The sequence below is a fragment of the Rousettus aegyptiacus genome, unplaced genomic scaffold, assembly GCF_014176215.1.
Source record: "Rousettus aegyptiacus isolate mRouAeg1 unplaced genomic scaffold, mRouAeg1.p scaffold_m13_p_4, whole genome shotgun sequence".
Lineage (NCBI taxonomy): Eukaryota > Metazoa > Chordata > Mammalia > Chiroptera > Pteropodidae > Rousettus > Rousettus aegyptiacus.
The window spans coordinates 122,552,099-122,573,201 of NW_023416307.1; the positions used below are offsets into that span (position 1 = coordinate 122,552,099).

At 34.6% G+C, this 21,103-nt stretch overlaps 1 protein-coding gene and 1 pseudogene across 4 annotated transcripts in view; both read right to left on the minus strand.

Annotated features, from left to right (window-relative positions):
• The window catches only part of TMCC1 (transmembrane and coiled-coil domain family 1), a 178,285-nt gene that overhangs the window by 126,204 nt on the left and 30,978 nt on the right, over positions 1 to 21,103 (minus strand). For 3 of the 4 annotated variants that reach the window (XM_016122049.2, XM_016122048.2, XM_016122047.2), the window contains 2 exons: positions 9,780 to 9,835; positions 5,517 to 6,218 (listed from right to left, as the gene is read on the minus strand). In XM_016122049.2, the coding sequence (XP_015977535.2) occupies positions 5,517 to 6,092 (576 nt within the window). In that variant the 5' untranslated portion in view covers positions 6,093 to 6,218; positions 9,780 to 9,835. Of the gene's footprint in view, positions 1 to 5,516; positions 6,219 to 9,779; positions 9,836 to 21,103 lie in introns of those variants that run through there. The other variant, XM_036219695.1, reaches the window with a different exon arrangement.
• LOC118602198 lies at positions 255 to 373 on the minus strand (annotated as a pseudogene).

The following is a 21,103-nucleotide window of genomic DNA, read 5'->3' on the forward strand; positions in this document are numbered from 1 at the left end:
ATTTTTTCAAAAATACAAAACTGTATTTAACAAGCTCTAGTTTTTCTTAAAAATGTTAACCTTAATTAAATAATTTTAATTAAATTAATTGAAATGTTCTTATATATATTTTTTCATATATAAGTAGTATAGTCAATAGAAAACACACTAAAATATTGACAAGTTGTTTTTTTTCTTCTTTTCTGAATTTTCAAAGTTCTCTATATTGAGCATCTTTCTTTCAAATTCAAAAGTTTAACTTCTTTTATTTTTGACGCCTATAGCATCCGGTCTTCCTAGGTGGTCTCCCATCTAAGCACTAACCAGGCCCAACCCTGCTTAGATTCTGAGATCAGATGAGATTGGATACGTCCAAGGTGGCATGGCTGGAGACCAAAATTTTAACTTTTTAAATTTTCGTATCAACAAGCCTTTATAGAAAATTGCAGGTTCTGGTCAAGATGGTAGTGCTTAGGTAAACACTGTGCTTGCCTCCTCTCATGAACACATCAAAATTACAACTAAACTACAAAGCAACCATCACTGAGAACTGTCTAAAGGCCAGCTGAACAGAAGTCCTACAACTATGAATAAACAGAAAAAGTCACCTTGAAACTGGTAGCAGAAGCAAAAATGCAAAATAGGCTGGTACCACACCTGTGTGTGGTGGTTAAAAATTGAGAGGGATATCTCAACTGTGGAGGTTCCTCCCCACACACACACAAGAAGTGAGAGGTCCTGACCTCAACACAAGGCTCTCTATCCCAGGGTTCCAGAGCTAGGAAGACAAATCCCCACAGCTTCTGGCTATGAAAACCAGCAGAGATTGTGGCTGAGTGAGATGCGGCTGCTGGAGTCCCAAGAGCTCTTCTTAAAGTTCCCACGCTTGTACATACAAACGGCCTATCTTGGCTCACACTGCAGACTTTCCTGAAATCTCGACTACAACAGAAAGGCACACACAACCCATACAAGAGACACACCTGGAGCACTCAGCTCAGATGACCATGGAAAACTTTGCGACTGGGCCCCACAGGACTACTACTGCATTAGGCCACTCTACTAAGATCAGGAGACATAGCAGCCCTAGCTAATATACAGAAACAAACACAAGGATGCGGTCAAAATGGGGAGACAAACATGTCCCAAATGAAAGAATAAAAGAAAGCTCCAGAAAAAAAAACTAAACTAAATAGAGATGAGCGATCTAACAGATACAGAATTCAAAACACTGATCTCAGTGAGAACTTCGAGAAATAGGAAACATAAAAACGGAGATTGAAAACGTAAGAACCAGACAGAAATGAAGAATACAATAACTGAAATAAAGAATATATTAGAAACCAGGTGCTGTAGGCATAAAAATAAATAAATAAATAAATAAATAAATAAATAAATAAATAAATAAATAAGAGATTGTAAGCCGACAAGGTCCTTGCAATCTGTGAGGTCAGCCAAGGGTTGCCTTGCCTCAAAAAAAAAAATAAAATAAAATAAAAAGACTATATAGAATCAATAGCAGATTACACGAAACAGAGGATCATATCAGTAATTTAGAAAATAAGGTAGCAGAAAACACCCCATCGAAAAATAGCAACAAGAAAAAAACCCAAAAGAACCAGGATAGTTTAAGGAGCCTCTAGAACAACATCAAGCATACCAACATTTGTATCATAGGGGTACCAGAAGGAGAAGAGAGACAGCAAGGAACTGGAAACCTATTTGAAGAAATAATAACAAAAAACTTCCCTAACTTGGCAAAGGAAATAAATATACAAACCTAGGAAGCAGAGAATCCCAAACAAGATGAACTCAGATGCCCACACCAAGACAAATCATAATTAAGAATCCAAAGGTAAAGACAAAGAGAGAATCTTAAAAGCAGCAAGAGAAAAGCAATTCGTTACCTATAAGAAAGTTCCCATAAGACTGTCAGCTGATTTCTCAACGAACTTTGCAGGCCAGAAGAGACTGGCACAAAATATCCAAAGTGATGAAAATCGAGGACCTACAACCAAGATTACTCTACCCAGCAAAGCTATCACTTGGAACTGAAGTCAGATAAAGAGCTTCCCAGACATGAAAAAGCTAAAGGAGTTCAACACCAAACTAGTATTACATGAATTGTTAAAAGTACTTCTTTAGGAAGAAGAAAGGTCAAAAATATAATTAATAAAGTGGCATTAACTACATATCTATGAACAATAACTTTAAATGTAAATGGATTAAATGCTCCAATCAAAAGATAGTGTCTGAATGGATAAGAAAACAAGATCCTTATATATGCTGCCTACAGATCGAAAGACACACAGACTAAAGTAAATGGATTAAAAAAGATATTTCATAAAAAGAGAAACAAACAAACAAGCTGGATTAGCAACACTTATACCAGACAAAACAGTCTTTAAAACAAATTCTAAAAGAGACAAAGAAGGACCTAGCAATTCCACTTCTGGGTATTTTTCTAAAGAATCCCAAAATAATACTTTAAAGGGACATGTGAATCCACATGTTCACTGCAGCATTATTTACAATAGCTAATAAATGGAGGCGACTAGGGTGTCCATCAATGGAAGAATGGATAAAGAAGAGGTGGTACATATCTACAATGGAATATTACTCAGCCATAAAAAATGAATTCTTGCCATCTGCAATAACTTGAGATGGTAGAAATGCAAAATGATAGTCACTTTATAAGGTGACTATATACTGTGATAAGTATATATTTGTTCTTTGTTCCAGACACAGAGCTCCTACAATTTTTGGAATCTCGGGAGTGTAAGAATATCTTTTATATGCTAATGAGATGATTGGTGGCCTCCCACTAGATAGCTTTAGGATGGATGCTAGTTGCCAAAAAGACTAAGGCATAATTAGAGGAGTGGAACTTTCATCCCTACTTCCCAAATTGCCAGGAGGGGAGAGGTTTTGGAGATCTGAGTTAATCACCAGTGGTCAATGATTTAATCAACCATGGCTATGTAATGAAGCTGACATAAAAAACCCGAAATGGCAATGTTCGAAGAGCTTCTAAGTTAGTGAACAAGTACTGGGAGGGCGGTATGCCTAGACAGGACATGGAAGCTATGCACCACCAAAATCCCCCATATTCCTTGCCCTATGCATCTCTTTCATGTGGCTGTTCCTGAGTTGTATCATTTATAATAAACCAGTAAACATAAGTAAAGTGCTTTCCTGGGTTCTGTGAACCATTCTAGCAAATTCCTGAACCTCAGGAGGAAATTGTAAGAACACCTGATTTAGGTTGGTCAGAAGTACATGTGGCAACCTGGGACTTGCAACTGTTTTCTGAAGTGGAGGCAGTCTTGAGGGACTGAGTCAGTAACCCGTGAGGTCTATGTTAACTCCTGGTAGATACTGTCAAAAATGAACTGAATTACAGGACACTGAGTTGGTGTCATAACTGGTTGTTGTTGTGAAAAAAACCCCACACATCTGGTGTCAAAAGTGTTGTGAGTAAAATAGTGTAGATATATTTACTAAATAACTTAGAGAAATGAAGACAGGTCTATTAGACCTATATACAAAACTTTATAGCAGTTTAACTCATAATAGCCAGAAAACAAAGATGATCCAAATTGCCATCGACCAATGAATGCATAAATAGATACACAACAGAATACCATCCAGCAATGAAAAGGAACAATGCAACAACAAAAGCGAATCTCCAAAGCATTATGCCAAATTAAAAAAAGCCAAACTCAAAAGACTATACTGTACAATCCCATGAACATATTAAATTCTAGAAAAGGCAAAACAATAATGATAGGAAAGCAGATAAGCAGTTGCCAGGAGCCAAGGGATGGAGAAAAGAAGACTGACTGCAACAAAGGGGCATGAGAAATCATTCTTGGGTGATAAAAATGTTCTATATCATTATTGTTGTTATATGACTATACACTTTTCCAAACTAATCAAATTGTACATTTAAAACTGTTGAGTTTTACTGTAAATATGTCAATAAATTGACAAAGAACATTAAAGAAAGTTTTTTGAAAAAAGAATGTTCTCCTTTTGCTCTCTTTCTATGAAGTTTTCCAAAACCACACGAATGCACAAAATGTGCTTTACTCATATTTTTCTTTTTAACATAAAAGTCTGTAGTCCAAGAATCACTAGTAATAAATTTCTTAATGTTCTCTAGTACAGATTAAGACAAATTATACAGTTGCATTGTTAGTTTTTATTGTGAACTAGATTTGTGTAATCCATGACCAAATATCTTTATTTTAAAGATAACTATTATGCACATACACATATGCTCTTTTCCTCAATTATATTTTATAACTTTAATGATATGAATCATTATTCTGATGATTCTGTTATTCTGGTGAATCTGTTATTCTGACAGGTTTAACTTCTTAAAATGATTTACTGTCCATTATCTGTTTGTAATGTCACAATTAGGAGAGGTTTAAAGGTACGAGATTCAATATTTCAATCCAGGATAAATATCCAGTAAAATAAACTTACCTGTGCCAGAAGCAATACAGAATAAAAGTGACCGACTATCACAAAAAACCTTGAGGAACACATAAAAGTAAAGCCAAAAAATAGCAAGATGGTGACTTATAGGGGAGACCTGGCCACGAATGTGTTTGTTCTGTGTGGCTTGCATAATATGTTAAAAATCAAGAGATTACTCACCAAAGCTTTCCAGTTTCTCTAGAAAAATCAGAAGCCTTTGCAAGATTCAGCTCACAGTCCTAAATTACAATAATCAGCTAAAGCTAAGAAGACATTGTCCCTTTAGACAAGGCATGCACTCTTCAATTTCTTCAAGCTCCATAACATTTGAGTTCACTCATTTTCACCACCTGCCTGGCTATAAGTACCTGAGTTTTCAAACCCTAGGAGAACTATTTCTTATATATGCTTCAATGAACCATTAACTGAGAGGTGAGGTGAGAGTTACATGGAAGGAATTTCCCCTAAATTTGTTATGCCCAGTTCTCCCATCCAGGCAGATCACAAAAAAAAAAAAAACAAAAACAAAAACAAAAAAAAAACCTGTTTATTAAGAATAAATTATAAAAATTAATATGTTCCACTACAAAAAGCAAAATGTATACTGGATGCTGATGTGATACAGTGTGTTTGAAAATTATAAGCAATTTGATATATTTCCACACTAAGCACAAACCCATATTCTAGAACTTTATTCATTACCTTCATTAAAAAGCCAAAGCATGTGCAAACTAAAGCAACAACAAAGCATCTTTATTTCTCTACCATAAAACTGAGACTTTTAATACATAAAGACATAAAGTATACTAAAGATTTTAGCAAAAGGATAAAATATAGTAATATGTTAGGAAGCAAATAATAATTATAAGCATGCATTTATTAGCTGCAATAATTATTATTCATCTCCTTTAGTAAAAATGGAGACTATCTTTTACCATAACTTTGAGATATCTCTTGCTGAAATTATCTCTTTTTAATTACCAAAGTTTGGAGAATACTACCTACAAAGAACAATAAGTTAACAGAAAAAGATACTCTAACAGACTTACCCGCTCTGCAGTAGCCTCATCCCCTGGTAGACATGCAGCAGCAGCAGCAGCAGCAGCACAAGCTATTTCCATCACAGCAGAACTAGTAGGGGCATCAGTAGTTGATGAAGACCTGGGTCGGCCAGACTGCATAACAGTTGCCATCTCCTGGCCAGATTTCCTGTTGATTTGGGGACTTCCCTTTGGGGCCTCTGGCTTGCCCCGCCTACTATGCAAGCTGGTCCCTCTCTTCATCTTGGGTGGCACTCGGATCTGTTGCAGGACACGATTCAGAGCTGTGGGGTGGGTGGGAACACCATCAATCTCTGCACATGCGTTCTGGCTTTCCAGATCCACTTCAGGTTCTGGATCTGCCTGAATCTGTTGCACATCGTGTGGAGACACTGATGACCTCCTGCGCTGGTGCTGGAAGAGATGCTTCAAGCCTTGGCCAATCACATTAATGTTCTCCAAAGCATTGTGGGTCATCTTAGACAACTTTTGTTCTGATTCTGTCTGCTTTCTGGCCTCTGCATCTTGGGATTTGCCTCCAGGATCAGGGTCCTCATATAACTGTTCACTGCCTGAAGGCTCCATCAGTAGACTTAATATGCTTATTTGCAAACTCAAAAAATTTTAACACACCAAGACTGTCAAGTTAGGTAGGCATTTGCTTCAATAGTAACTACACATGCAGCTGTAAGACGGAGGCTTCATGCCTATCTAATGTTTAAAAAAAAAAGAAAAAAGAAAAAGAAAAAGAACCTTGTATTATAAATCCATGCAGAAACTCCAGTGTTAAAACAAAGGAAAACATGCCATTAGCCAAACAAATAAGCACTGTCATTAAGCAATCTTTAATCAAACGATTAAAAATGTTTCTTAGATAATGGGTAATGATTACTTTCTAGAATAAGAGAAAAAGCTCAGAAATGGGTACATATGAAATGAAAACAGCAATGTTTTTTAAAAAAAAATCCCTACAGGTTTCAATATATGAAGAAATGAATACTAGAGGAGTCATCTTGGGATGGAAGCCATAATAGCTGAGAAATAGACACTGTTTGGGAAACCGAAAGACCAGACCATTCAATATGTACAGTCTTGCTGCAGCATTTTAATTCCTCTCATTCACAACTAAAGTTAATTATCCATATGCTGAAACTCAGTAAATTCAAATAGTAATAATGGGAAGTGGATATCCCAACCTAACTTATGTGGATTTTAATGGAAAAGAGGGATTTCTTGTTATCATTCATATTCATCAAGGTCACTGGTAACTAGGGGTGACAGGTTTGCTCTTTTAAGATGAAAATAGAAATAAAAATCATGCAAGATGAATTATCTGCTGAAACACAAATGACCTTCTGGCACCATATGAGTTAATGATCCAGACAGAGTCTGTCTTCAGAGAGACTAGAGATTTCCTCAGTATCAGCTATCAAGAAAAGAGATTCTAAAAAATCCCTTTCTCTGAATACTATCATCACTAATACAAGTTTCCCATATAGCCACACAAATTCAAAAGCAAAGAAGTAAAACGGTAACTGGTATATGATAAAAGAGTAGAGAAAAAGAAAGGTCAAATAGCGACTACATGCCAACATTAAATGCAGGAAATTAAAAGGAAGCTGAAACTAAGAAATGTAAGGTCAGCACAGTTGCTATGGTTACAAAAATCACATGCAAAAAAAGTAGGGGAAATGGTAGGCGTGAGATTTTTCGTAATAGAAAGTGTTTATTTTTATATTGAGTTTCTGCAAATATATAAAATAAAACTGTATTAATGCACAGAACCTGCTAGAGAGAACAAAATATGGTGTAGGAAGAAGTTATTTCCATATTTTCCCTCAATTTATTGTTCAAAGGGCTTTAAAACTTCCTACACTACCAAGTACTTTGAACAGTCTAAGTTACTATCAATGAAACAATACGGTGGTCATGTTCTGGAGAAATGAGGACTCCTTTCCACCAATTAGCAATCTAGAAGGCATAAATTAGCTGGATAAAAGTTTACTGTGAACTGAAGGCTCATAGAGTTCAGAGAGGAATGCAAACCCACTAGTTTTCTTACTCTCGGAAGACCTTCTTACCATGTATAGGGGCACTGTCATTGTGATTCTGCTGTCCATATTCTTTCATGCCTATTTTCCCATCTCCTGATCTACTCATGACCCAGAAGCATAAACAGTGTGACAAGGTAAGAGACATTTGTCTCTTACTAATATCTTCCTCTTTCTAAAGACCATAAAATTTTTTTCTCCCAAACTAGGCAAATGAGTAGCAGCCATGAGAATAGGAAATTTCAATCCCTTTTACTCAAATTCTTTGCAGCCACACTGAACTCTTGCCACACCACTGGGGCCTCTGACCTTTTTCTGACTGTGCATTGCTTCTGTTTTTCCTTTTCCCTTCGGGAAAGCCAAGAAAAAACCCCTTGATCCTTATTAGATTAATGACTGTCTTGGCCTCTACTGGAGTTTTCTGGGGCTCCTTGTGGGCAAAAATGTTGCCATAGTATATGCATTTAATTATCCTCACCTTCCCTCATTAATTTGTAGGGCAGGCTAATAGTTATTGAATTACTTCCACTCTGCAAAACACTGAACTCCTCAGAGAAAATTTATCAAAATAATCCAGTGACACAACATCTATTAATCTCTTGCACTTGGCTATTTAGACCCAGAGAAGATGGGAAGACGTGAAAGTGGTAGGCTTATAATGAAGCAATTTATTTTTATCCTTATTTCACTACTTAAGTAATACAACTGATTTTCTTGTTGTTTTTGGAAGTAAAATGTGTAAGTTTCTCTGATAAGAATAAAAGCCACTATGAATAAGGAATAGTGTCAAGGTTAGCTGGAAAACCAAATAACTTATTTTTCTCATATATAAATGTATTAGGAATTTATTACTTAGCAAATCTTTTTCTTTGGGACAGTGGTATAAACTAATCAAGTGGTCATCGGCTTCCCAGTTTTTAAAAAAACTGGAAAATTGGGTACATTTTATATGTCAGTAACTTCATGTGACATTTCACTAGTATTTGGACATCATTTATTTTCATATAATTCAAAATGACTGATTACAAGGAAATGCCAGCATTCTTAGGAAAACCTAGAAACAGGTTGTCAATTTCCAAGCCAAAATTTGTACAGGCTATCTATACAGTTGCAAAGATTGTGTAATAGAACAGTAATAAATTCTGGGATTTCAAAAGACAAGACATAACCATACTAACTAGCAGAGGCTTACATACCATGGCACCCTAAATTGTGCTTTAACATCAAGTGGTAAGATAAGAATTTTGAAAACTCAGTGTATTAATGATAAAATGTAATCTGTTACTTATACTTGTAGCTACTATCATCTGCATTACTGCTGTGATATCAACAAAAACAAGAAATACAGTCGAAATTTTGAAGCTTGCTAAACTTCTGCAGGCCAACAGATAATCTTTAAGGTCACTTTCAATACAAGCCAAATATTAAGAAAGGTCAAATGCTGTGCCAAAAAAATACTAAAGCCAGTATGCGCAATAATTAACTCTATAAAACTGCTGATAGTATGAATGCCAAGTACTAAAGGAATTCAATAATGACAAATTTTTTTTTAGGACTCCCTTATTTTCTTCTGTAAGACAGTAAAATTCGAACTAATAACAACTGTTGCTCAGTTTATAAAATTTCCCAAATAACTATATTGAGATCCCTGGTTTAACACATGCAAGTCCAACTGCAAAGCTAAGTATACTTTTGTAAGAAGGAAATGTTGGCTTCTATTTTATTTAGTCAGCTTCTCTGAAAAGTAAAGTTCTTATAAGTAAACCAGAGGAAGTGGGGAAAGAGAAAAAGGGACAGAAGGGTATAGCAGAAAGTGGCTAGGGGAAGGAGTAAACAGCTGGAAAAAGAAGAAAAAGTAACCACCTACAGAATAGGCATTACAGTTAACTTTGTTAAAATCTCTGAATTTTTAACAATTTTTCTACAACAGTTTTGCCAAAGATATAATACATCATTAGTTCACATTCAAGAAACAAGTTGTTCTGAATTAATATCAGAAATAAGTTTAAAAATTATGTTTTTAAAATCTGTCAAATGTTTAGGAGGGTGCTCTAATTCCAAATTATATATGAATTCTTTTTCTTTTTTTCCTTTAAGTTTTCTTTCCAATTTTACTTTTTTGTGTTTTTGTTTGTTTGTTTGTTTGAGATATGGTGACCAAAGCTTTTTGGTTTGGGATGAACTAAGTTATTTCACTGACTGCAAAGAGTTGGATACTTGCCTTTATCACTCTTCCTCAAGCAGTTTTAAGATATACAGGAATCCTTTTAGGAAAAGCTGAAAAGCAAACATTAAGAATTACAAAATGAGAAACTTATAACAGAGAACTTATGTATTATACACACACACACACACACACACACACACACACACACACCCCTAAGTATTACACAAAATGTTAATGTTGATCTCTCTGGTAGAAATAGGGTAATTTTTTCCAGTATTTTTTAGTATTTTTTACAAGTTGAAAAACGTAATCAAGAAAAACTAAGAAAAAAATATTATGGAAAAAATAATATTAACTTGTCAGTACTTAAAAAAAAGTGGCACATAAGTAGCAAAAAATATTTTTACACTATGATATGGAATTAGAAATGAATAGTCCACTAATTCTAATCTTAAAGAAACATGATATGCAAAACAAGTACATGAAAACACAATCTTATAAGCAAATATTTTTTTCAAGTAGTTCTAATTCTGTATCTAATTTTGCACTCAAAAGCAGCTCTAAACACTATAGCTACCATGTACAATTGAGAATCCATATGTACCAAAATTGAAAATTTCCTGGAAAACTAGCTTCTGACAGCTATTACCAGAGAAACAATTTAATGAAATGAGTATTTTGTGAGCATCTATGTGCTCAGCATTACATAGACCAAGTAAAGCATATTACCATGCCCTCAAGGAACTCACAATCTAAGACAGAAAATAACATTTACACATTTGAAACTTAAAGAAAACAACACAAAACCACATAATTAAGTGCTAAAATGTGTGAAGAAAACGGCAATTACCATTAGAAATCAGGAAAATCAGTCAGAATTAGGTTTGTCTGGGAAATTTTCATGAAGGAGGAAGAGGCTTTAACTGTGCTTTGAAATGAAGACACATGAATAAACAGGAAGACAGATACAAGCCAAGACTTCCAGCTTAGCTAGCAGTAAATACAGTATATCTGGGGCTAGTAAAGAGGCCGGATGACTGGCTGGCAGATGTGAGAGAGAACTTTCTATCATATAACCTTTTGTATTTTTTGAATTTTGTACCTTCTGGCTATATTATGCGTTGAAAAAATAAATTTACATATTCTGAAAAAGAAAATCTTTTTTAATTTCTAAGGTGAATATTTAAAAAATAGTATAAGAGTATATAACTATCATGCTAATAGAAAGAAAAACCAGAATTAAAATACTCTAATAAATGCAAAATAAGAAGAAAGACAAGATCACAAACAAGGAGAACATATCAAAAGCAAAATGTAAGATGTCAAATGTAAACTCAAATATTATAGTAATGACATTACATGTAACTAGACCAAAAGACAAAAAAATTACACTAAATAAAAAACAAGATTCCACTATAATGGTGCTTACATCTAAAATATGTAGAGGGCAATTAACAATAGAAAGTATAGAAAAGGTCATATAAGCATAAACTAAAAAAAAGTTGCTCTAGCTATATTAATAGTATTCAAAGAAGACGTCAATGCAAAAAGCAATAATAGAGGTATAAAATTCACAGGATAAAATGTACAATTCATCAGAAAAATATAATTTAAAGTTTCTTTGCATGTAATAACATAGCTTCCAAATATATAGAACAAAACTTAGCAGAATTACAAGTGAAAAATACCCATAATCATAATGGGGAAATGTTTAACGTCTCTCAATAGTTGACAGAACAAATTACCTGGAAAAGGGGGTGAAAATATAGATCTGAATAGCATGATTAACAAACTAGATCTAAGTAGACATTTATATAACACAGCACCCAATAATTGCAAAATACACTATCAGGCACAAAAAGATCACTTGCAAAAACTGATCACATGCTGAACACTAAGGCAAGTTTCACAAGTTATTCTCTGACCACAATGTGGATTCCTAAGGTTTAGAAAGAGTAGAAGGAATCACTCTTCCCATTTCCATTTTCTACTGACCCAAACTCTAGGCAATATGGGAGGGATGAAGCAACACAAGCTTTACAAGCACCTAAAACCCTAAGAAAGAAAAGCTTTCTCTCTGACTACAGGAAATACAGTTGCAAGAGCACGGATGAACCCCACTGCAGTTAGAAAGATTAAACCACAAATTTTGACAACTCCTGAAGTCTGAAAATGGGCTAATACAAGAGTGTAAAGACCTTGCAGGCTGCAATCATAAGAGAATTCTCACCCTATAATAGGCTTTTCTTCCAGGAACCTCAACAAGGGGCATCTGAGAAAATACAAAGAAAGCTCCCCATCCCTACCCTCGCCCACCCCTGTAGAGCTTGGAGAGTGGAACAGCAGCCAATGCCATTTAGCCCAGACCTATTCCCCCTCTCTCCCTATGGAACAAATCTGCAAGGCTTAATCTGCAAGGAAAAATTAATCAAGGCCTGTACCCCAAGAATGCTGGTTGAATTCCACAATAGCTGAAGGAAAAGAAGAAAACTGACATAATCTTCCTTATCTTTCTAAAGTAACACTAATCTTAAGGCTTTAAAAACCTTAGCTAAAAAAAGGGAGGGCTTAAAAAACCTATCCTAGACACAGCAACTGGAGAAAAAGAAGGGTAGACACTCCACCCATGGAAATGGAGTGGAAAGTCTGGTGAAGGCTACACTTCCACAACCCAGGTTCTAGTACCTGCCTAAATCTGAGACTTAAGAGATAATCACAGAACTCCCCTCACTCTCCATTACCATGCTAACATGAGCAAAAATAATAGTGGAATACAGCTGCAACAGGCAGATTCACTCTGAAAAACAGCACAAGAGAAAACCCAAAGGCCAAGCAGGGAGATACGAGACATCAGGAAAATTTGAAGTCTCTGGCTTCCATGGCAACTACAAATGTCAACTGATAACCATAGCAATAATAAATTTCAAATACTGCCCAATCGCTAACAGATTAACACAAATTCCACCCTAAAGGACTAGAAAAGGAAACTTGCAGTCTTCTCCAAGCATATCAAATAACTACCTTAGTATTTCATATTCTATACAACAGGGTCAGCTTTCAACAAAAATTATGAAGGAGGCCAAAAGCAGTAATAAACACACAGCTGAAGAAATCAATCAATCATCAGAACTAGACTCAGATATGACAGATTTTGGAACTCTCAGATGGAATTTAAAACATGATAAATATGGTAATGACTCTAAAGGAAAAGGTGGAGTGACAACTCTAAAATGTTGAAAGAAAAACTGCCCAACCAATATTCTATACCCAAGGAAAATATCCTTCATAAGCAAAAGACTTTCCCAAACAATCAGAAAGAATTCAGTGCTAGCAGACCCACCCTACAAAAAATATTAAAGTTCTTTAGACAGAAAGAATATGTTAAGGTGAGAAGCTCTGATCAACACAAAGAAATGAAGAATAAAAGTAAAATAGAACCTTTTTCATATTTTTAATTGCTCTGAAAGATGGCTGTTTAAATCAGTAACAATATATTGGATATTTATAACATATGTAGTGAAATGTATAATGACATCGACAGCAAAAGAATTAGGAACATACTATATAATAAAATACATATACTACATGTGAAGTGGTGTAGTATCATTTGATGGTAAGCTCAGATTATTTAAAAATGTATACCCAAAGTCAAGCACTAAAAAACATTTGAAAAAGTTTAACTGAGTCAACAAAGTAGATATAAAAAAAAGAAAGAAAGAAAAAAAGCCTAATTCGCACCAGAGGAGGTAGAAGGAAAAAAAGAAAAAAAAATGCAATAAATAGAAAACAGGTAGCAAGATGGCAAGTTTAATCTAATTATATTAATTACTGCTTTAAATGTGAATTGTCTAAAAATGCCAGTTAAAACACAAATTTAAGATTAGCTAAAAAAGTAAGATCAAACTCAATGTCATATAAATGAAAGACCTAGATGAGAAAAGATAAAAGAATGGAGAAAGAACCACACAAACACTAATCAAAAGAAAGCTAGTATAGACAGTCCCCAACTTAATGAAGGTTAGACTTAGGATACTCCAGTTTAGCTCCCACATTCCCAAAGCTGTGCACCTAAGTGTCACTGGCATATCTAAGCAGTCCCAGTCTGAGGGTGGGTGAGTATGTGAGTGCACCCTGCGATGGAAGGGTTTTTGTGCTGTCCAGTGCTGGGTCCTGCCTAGTGCCCTGAGTTGCCAGGATACTCTCTGGTCACCTGAGCCCCTGAACTGAAATGAGTAGGTTAAAAATAATTATTTTACTCATTTTTCTTCAGCTTTCTTAAACGTATACATAGCTCACATTTATTTCAATGTTTAGTATTAGAAGTGTTTTGGGTCTTTATTTAAAAGTTTGGTGATATTTCTGTGACCAGAAATATGCCACAGGAATTTAACACTTATTTATATCAATTAGCCTAGGGTTAAACTGGTTTCCTTATATGTCAGTTCCTTAAAGCTGCAGTTTAAGGATGACACACACACACACACACACACAACACATGCATATATGTGTATATATGCATATGTATGCGTATATAAATGGATGTCAAAGATGAATGAATAAATAAGCATGAAAAAGAGAGAAATCATGTTAATAGAAAAAAGTAAAAGAGAGGGGGAATACCCTGAGGAGACAGTACAGATAATCTGTATCTCCCAGACATTTCCAACTCACAAAATTACTCTTTACTCCCATGATCAATTACTATCTCAAGATAAAGGTGTGTGAGGACAAAGAGCTTTCCTCAGAAGCCCATAATTCCCAAATACTTTTTGAAATAAAGATACACAAATAAATGCCATAAAGTACAAATCAGATATCTACTACCAAAAGCAAATCGTTAATAACCAATGAAGGGACAGAGGTAAACTCTCGCCATGAAAACAGAAAGAGGAAGTATTTGATGAAGCCTGAATGATACAGACTGAAGCACTTCTGAAAGGGTTCTTAAGAACTTCAGAACAAGTCCCAAAAAATGTCCCCAAAACGCCTCCAAGTGAGTACATGATGGCAAGAGTCCAGAAATATCACATGGAATACCCTGAAAATCTGCCTAATTTCGCCCTCAAAAGAAAAACATCATGTGACGCATGATTAGGAAAAAAAGAAAAGAAAGAAATAAAAGTAAATGTCTCCCGAATACTTTCATGTAAGGGCAGCCAAAACAGGAAAAATAAGCTTCTCTTCTGTACATTCAATTCAAACTAAGATAAAACTCTAAGTTTTCTCTTGTGGCAATATTCTCTTCAAACATATGCACAAGAAAGTATACACTTTAAGCTGTTTTTCATCTTTTTTCATCACATACAGCAACTAATGCTTTGAACAATGTCAGCTATATCAGTTTCACAAGAGACTCCCTTCTGAAAACCCAGTAAAGACTATCAAAATGAAATTCTTGATAACCTCGAATAGCAAAGGAATAAGGAGCAGAGTAAATAAATCAACTAAAGACAATTCCTATTAAAATCACTGAAAATCAAGAAAAAGCCAAAATAGATTCTACCTGCTTTCTAATACATTATCTTGAAATTTTTCTTTAGAAATTCTAATTTCAAAATTCTTAAATCATCAAGCATTCATAATTTGTCACTTAAAAAAAAAACAGGAAAAAAAACACTCATAATAAACATTTAACATGTTAAATTACAAAATGCCTTCAGTGTCTCAAATTTTGTTCAACTGCCCCAGAGCCAATCTTAAATCTCTCTGGAGTAAATGGATGAACACAAAATTTATAAATAAAACTTAGCCATGTTTTTCAGATTTAAAAAAAAGTCTCCAATTTATGTTCTTTCTCCTTCACTACAGGTCATTTCAGATGGTTTCAACGGTAACACATACTTTATGCTTTGCTACACTGAAAATTTATTCAATGGTTCTATTCTTAAAGTCGTCATTTCTTCTCATGCTTCTATTTTATAAAGGGCAACATTTTTCCAGCCACCTCCTAAAGGAATTCGTGATTTAGCACATCTTTTCCCAACCCAGTTATTCACACTCAAAACAAATCTTTCTCTTGATCGCATTTTATACACTACCGACCAAATGCATAGATAAGAAACCCAAGAGCTGAGATGGAATTGGGAAAGATGTAATTAAGTTCAGTAGATATTTACTAGTTTGACGAATGTTCTCTCTCTCAGTCACAAATACAGTTTAATCAAACCTCCTTGTGTTTACTCATTAAATATAGCCAAAGAAAGACTTTACTAAAAGCACAATGACTACAAACAGGCAGTTAAGGTTCCTTGGCTTAAACCATTTTGTGAATGAATGAAGGTGCAAACATAGAATGTAAAATGCTAAAACACAGTGTTACAATCAAGTGAGAAATACTGTCAAAGTGACACTGTCTAGTGAGTAGTTGATAATAATTTCAGGATCCTTTCATGGGTTGTATTTTATTAAAGCCTTCTATTTACTGCCTGACTTTAAAAAATAGTTTCTGTGCTCACAAAAATGCTTAGAAATCTATTGTGTTCTCTAATACTTCCAATTCTAAGAAAGTTTCTCCTAAGCAAGAATACTTCACAAAGAATAAAATGTTATATAACAATTCTTCAATAAGGAGTCAAGTATCTGTTTATGTGTCTATGCCTTATAAAATTGATTCTCCAAAAGTAACTGGCAAAGGGACATTTTTTTAAAAATCTTGGAAATGGCTTCCTGATCAACAAAGAAACAATTTTATTTAGCACAGTAATTAAGAGCCTGGGCTTTGGAGTGAGCCAGTTTTTTTAAAGCCACTTACTAGCCATATATTTTTAGGTAGTTTTATATGTCAAGTCTCAGTGTCTTGATTGATAAAATAGCAATGAGACCTACCTACTTCCTAAAGTTGTGAGAAATAAGATAATGCACAGACCATATTTTTTTCAGTTTTAGAAAGCAATAATTGCTCCCTAAATGGTATGTAGGCATAGTAAAAGGAAGAAAAAAATAAAAATGAAAGCACGGAACTCCACAATATTGTGATTTGTGAGAAGTATATTTTAGTCACTCAGATGTTCAGTTCCTGGCTCACTGCTCCCAAAATTCTTGGAATTTCCTAAGTGTTGAAAGTGATACAGGTGTCTTTTGTTATGGTAATAAAGTGACTTCTGAAAAGCACCCATGGGGGAGACTGGTTGTCAATGGAGTCAAGCACATAATTAGAGGGTTGGAACTTTCGGTTCCACCCCGAGACCTCCAGGAAAAGGAAGGGAGCTAGAGGTTGAATCAAGCCAACAATTTAATCAATCATTCCTATGTAATAAAGCCTCTATAAAAACCCAAAATGAGGAGGTTCGGAGAGTTTCTGGGTTGGTGAACATATGGAGGTGCTGGGATTGTGGCACACCTAGAGAGGGCATGGAAGCTCCATGTTCTTTCCCCATACCTTGTCCTAAGCATCTCTTCCACCTAGTTGTTCTTGAATCACATCCTTTTAGGATAAACCGATGATCTAGTAAGTAAAATGTTTCCTGAGTTTTGTGAGCTGCTCTAGCAATTTTAAGGATCCCGAGTAAGGGGTCACAGGAACCTCTAATCTGTACCATGTCTGTCAGACACACAGGTAACAGGTAACCTGGTATAAAAATTATAGAAATATAATTAGTGGGCTTGCAACTGGCATCTGGGGGGGGGGTGGGTAGGGGAGGTGGTTTTGTAGGACAGAACCCTTAAGCTGTGGAATCTGATGCTATCTCTGGGTAGACAGTATCAGAATTGAGTTGAATTCTTGGACACCCACCTGGTGTTTAAGAATTGTTTGGTGTTGTGTGGGAACCACCCCCTCTCAGGCTCACCCCCCCCCCCACACACACACACACACTGAAACTGGGTCTCAGAATTTAAGTTCTCTCCTTTTGTAATGATTAGATTACCCTCGCCCTCTCCCCAGCATCTCTCTCTCTCTGCTCTCAACCCAACCACAGGAAACTACACAAGTGTATTAGAAATATCTAGATGTGACAACCAAGAAGTTACAAGTCAATTAAGTCTTAAAGTTTTTGACCCATCACACACTAATTATATTTCTATAATTTTTATACCATTTTACTTCTCACTAAATCCTCAACCAAATAAAATTCAATTCAAGTGATTCAATTCTCTTTTTAACCTAAACCTAATATATATTCAGTGACTGTAAAACAAGTATCAAAGAATGTTCGGGTGAATGGGAACATTTTCAGTGGTGAGTGTAGTACATTCTAAATGTTCAAAACATTGCTTTAGATTAAAGAAGTATATAAAATGTCAAAATTCTAGCCCAAGAATACAGGTATCATTAAATATAACTTTTTTATTCTATTATAATAGGTTTCACCAACATCACCAATAAGTACTAAGTTCTTACCAATTCTGCTAGGCCTCACAAAATCCAGTAAACATAACATCTGCCTTTAAAGAAACTGAAAAATCTAATATGAAAAGAACAATGGTAATAAATATGTACAAAATAAATGACAGACCTCAAATGATTTATGTGGTATTATATTTGAAAGCATAAAAGATTACCATGCTCCACTAATTCCACCACTCTGCCAGTTCTATTACAGTTGAGGTGTATAATGAATATAAAAATAAACTACACCTATTTAGCATGTACAATTTGATGAATTAACATACATTTTTATACTCACAAGACCATTACCATAATTAAGATAACAATTTTCCATCATCCACCAAAGTTTCCTCATGCCCCTGTGTAACCCATTCCACTCCTATTCCCCATCCCTATAACTAATCATCTATCTTCTGTCACTGTAGATTAGTATGCATTTCCTAGAATTTAGATATAAGTGGTATCATACAGTGTTTTCTTCTTTAGTCTGACTTCTCTCACTTAGCTTAATTATTCTGAGATCTATCCAAGAGTCAACAGTTCTTTCCTTTCGATAGCTGAGTAGTATTCCATTATATGAATATACCAACACTGTTCATTTGTATACCTGTTGATGGATATGTGAGCTATTTCCAGTATTTAACTATTACCAATAGAGCTACTATGAACATTTGTGTACAAGTCTTTATGTGAACATAGTGCTTTCATTTTTTTCATTTCTTTTGGATAAATACTTAGAAGTGGAATGAATCATATCTGATAAGGGGTTAACGTTCACAATATATAGAGAACTAAAACTCAGCAAAAGAAAACCCCAAATAACCCACAAATAACTCAATTAAAAAATGGGCAAAAGACTTGAATGACATTTCTCTAACAAAGATTTAAAAATAGCCAATAAGCACATGAAAAGATGCTCAACATCACTAATCATTAAAAAAATAAAAATAAAAATTATAATGAGATACCACCTCGATACCCAATAGAATAGCTACTACCAAAAAAAAAAAAACAGAAAATAACAAATGTTGGTGATAATGTGGAGAAACTGGAACCCTTGTGCACTAATGGTGGGAATGTAAAACAGTATAGCCACCACGGAAAATAGTATGGCAGCTACTTAAAACATTCAAATTAGAATTACCATATGATCCAGCAATTCTACTTCTGGGTGTATACCCAAAAGAACTGAAAGCAGAATCTCGAAGAGATATTTGTACACCCATATTCTTAACAGCATTATTCGCAATAGCTAAAACATGGAAGCAACTGAAGTATCCACTGACCAATGAATGGATAAGCAAAATGCAATATATACATAATCATGGAATATAATTTGGCCTTAAAAAGGAAGAAAATTCTGACACATAATACAACAGATGAATCCTGAGGACATCACACTAAGTGAAATAAGCCAATCACAAACACAAATGCTATGTGATTCTATTTATACAAGGTACTTAAAGTAGTTAAAATCATAAACAGAAAGAATGATTACCAGGGGAAATGAGGAGTGACTATTTAACAGATACGGTGTTTCAGTTTTGCAGATGCAGAGTTCTCAAGATGGATGGTGGTTAACAACTGACATGATATGAATGTACTTAAAACCACTGAACTGTCCAGTTAAAATTATTAACATAGTATTTTTTATGTTTATTTTACCACCATAAAAATAAATTTGTTTTTAAAAAAACTGAAAAACCCAAGTCTCCTGGCTCCCACATTCCGGTGCACTTACCACTATACAACACTCACAGCCTGAGAGTCAAAAAAGCAAACATGAACAACAGCTGTAAGAAGCATTGTACTTTCTGCCTCACATTAAAAACACACAATAAATTTGAGACTAGGTCTATGGCCATGCTACCCTGAACAAGCCCGATGTCATCTGATCTCAGAAGCTATGCAGGCTCCAGCCTAGTTAATACTTGATGAGAGACCACCTAGAAAGATCAGGTGCTGTAGGCATAAAATAAAATAAATAAATAAAATAATAAAATAAAATAAAAATAAAAATAAAATAAAATAAAATAAAATACAGGGATTGTAAACTGACAAGGTCCTTGCAATCTGTGAGGTCAACCAAGGGTTGCCTCACCTAAAAAATAATGAATGAATGAACGAATGAATGAATTCGTTTGAGACCAAGTAGAGGCATTTACAAATATAAATACCCTGAAATAGATAGATGGCTTATGTCTTCAAGGAACAGCAAAAATACCAGGATATTCCTTGATAATATATATTAAATAAGCAAAAGAAAAGAATAAAAGAGTTCAAGAAAACATTCAGTCTAAAATTCAGTATGTACACCTAGGTATTTTCAAATACACTATGCGAAATTATATACTTATGGCACTGGATACAAAGCTCACACTACCACATAGTGAGCAGTTAACAGTAACAGAGATTTACTCAAGTTAGGAATAGGTTCTTTCAAAAAGCCTAATATCTGAAAGCAGAAACAGAGTCTTCCAAGACAAAGACAAAACACATATTTGAAAAAAAGTTCTCACTAGACATGCTGATTCTACAAACACACCCAAAGTGGGAATAACCAGAAAAAAAGAATGAGGGAGAGCCTAGCTGTACCAGATATTGAAAGCTATTATAAAGTTTCAATAATTAAAATAATGTGTTACTAGTACATAACTAGAAAGAAAATAGAACAAAATTTTAAATTCAGAAATATACTCAACATATTGGGAATTTATGTTAAATGTGGCATCTCATAACACTGGGGAAAATAATTACTCAGTACAGTTGGGGACACTAAGAAACTATCTAGAAAAATAAAGGTGAACCCATATCTTACACCATACATAAGGATAAATTATAAATAGATCAAATATTTAAATGTGATGTGAAAATACCCTAAAACCATTAGAAGAAATAAATTTTATCATCACAAAGTCAGGAAAGCCTTTTAAACTGTGATGTATATATTTAAATTATATATAAATATATGCATATGTATTTAAGTTTATATATATATACACACACACACACACATATAGTGTGTGTATGCATATATCATGGCAAACAAAAC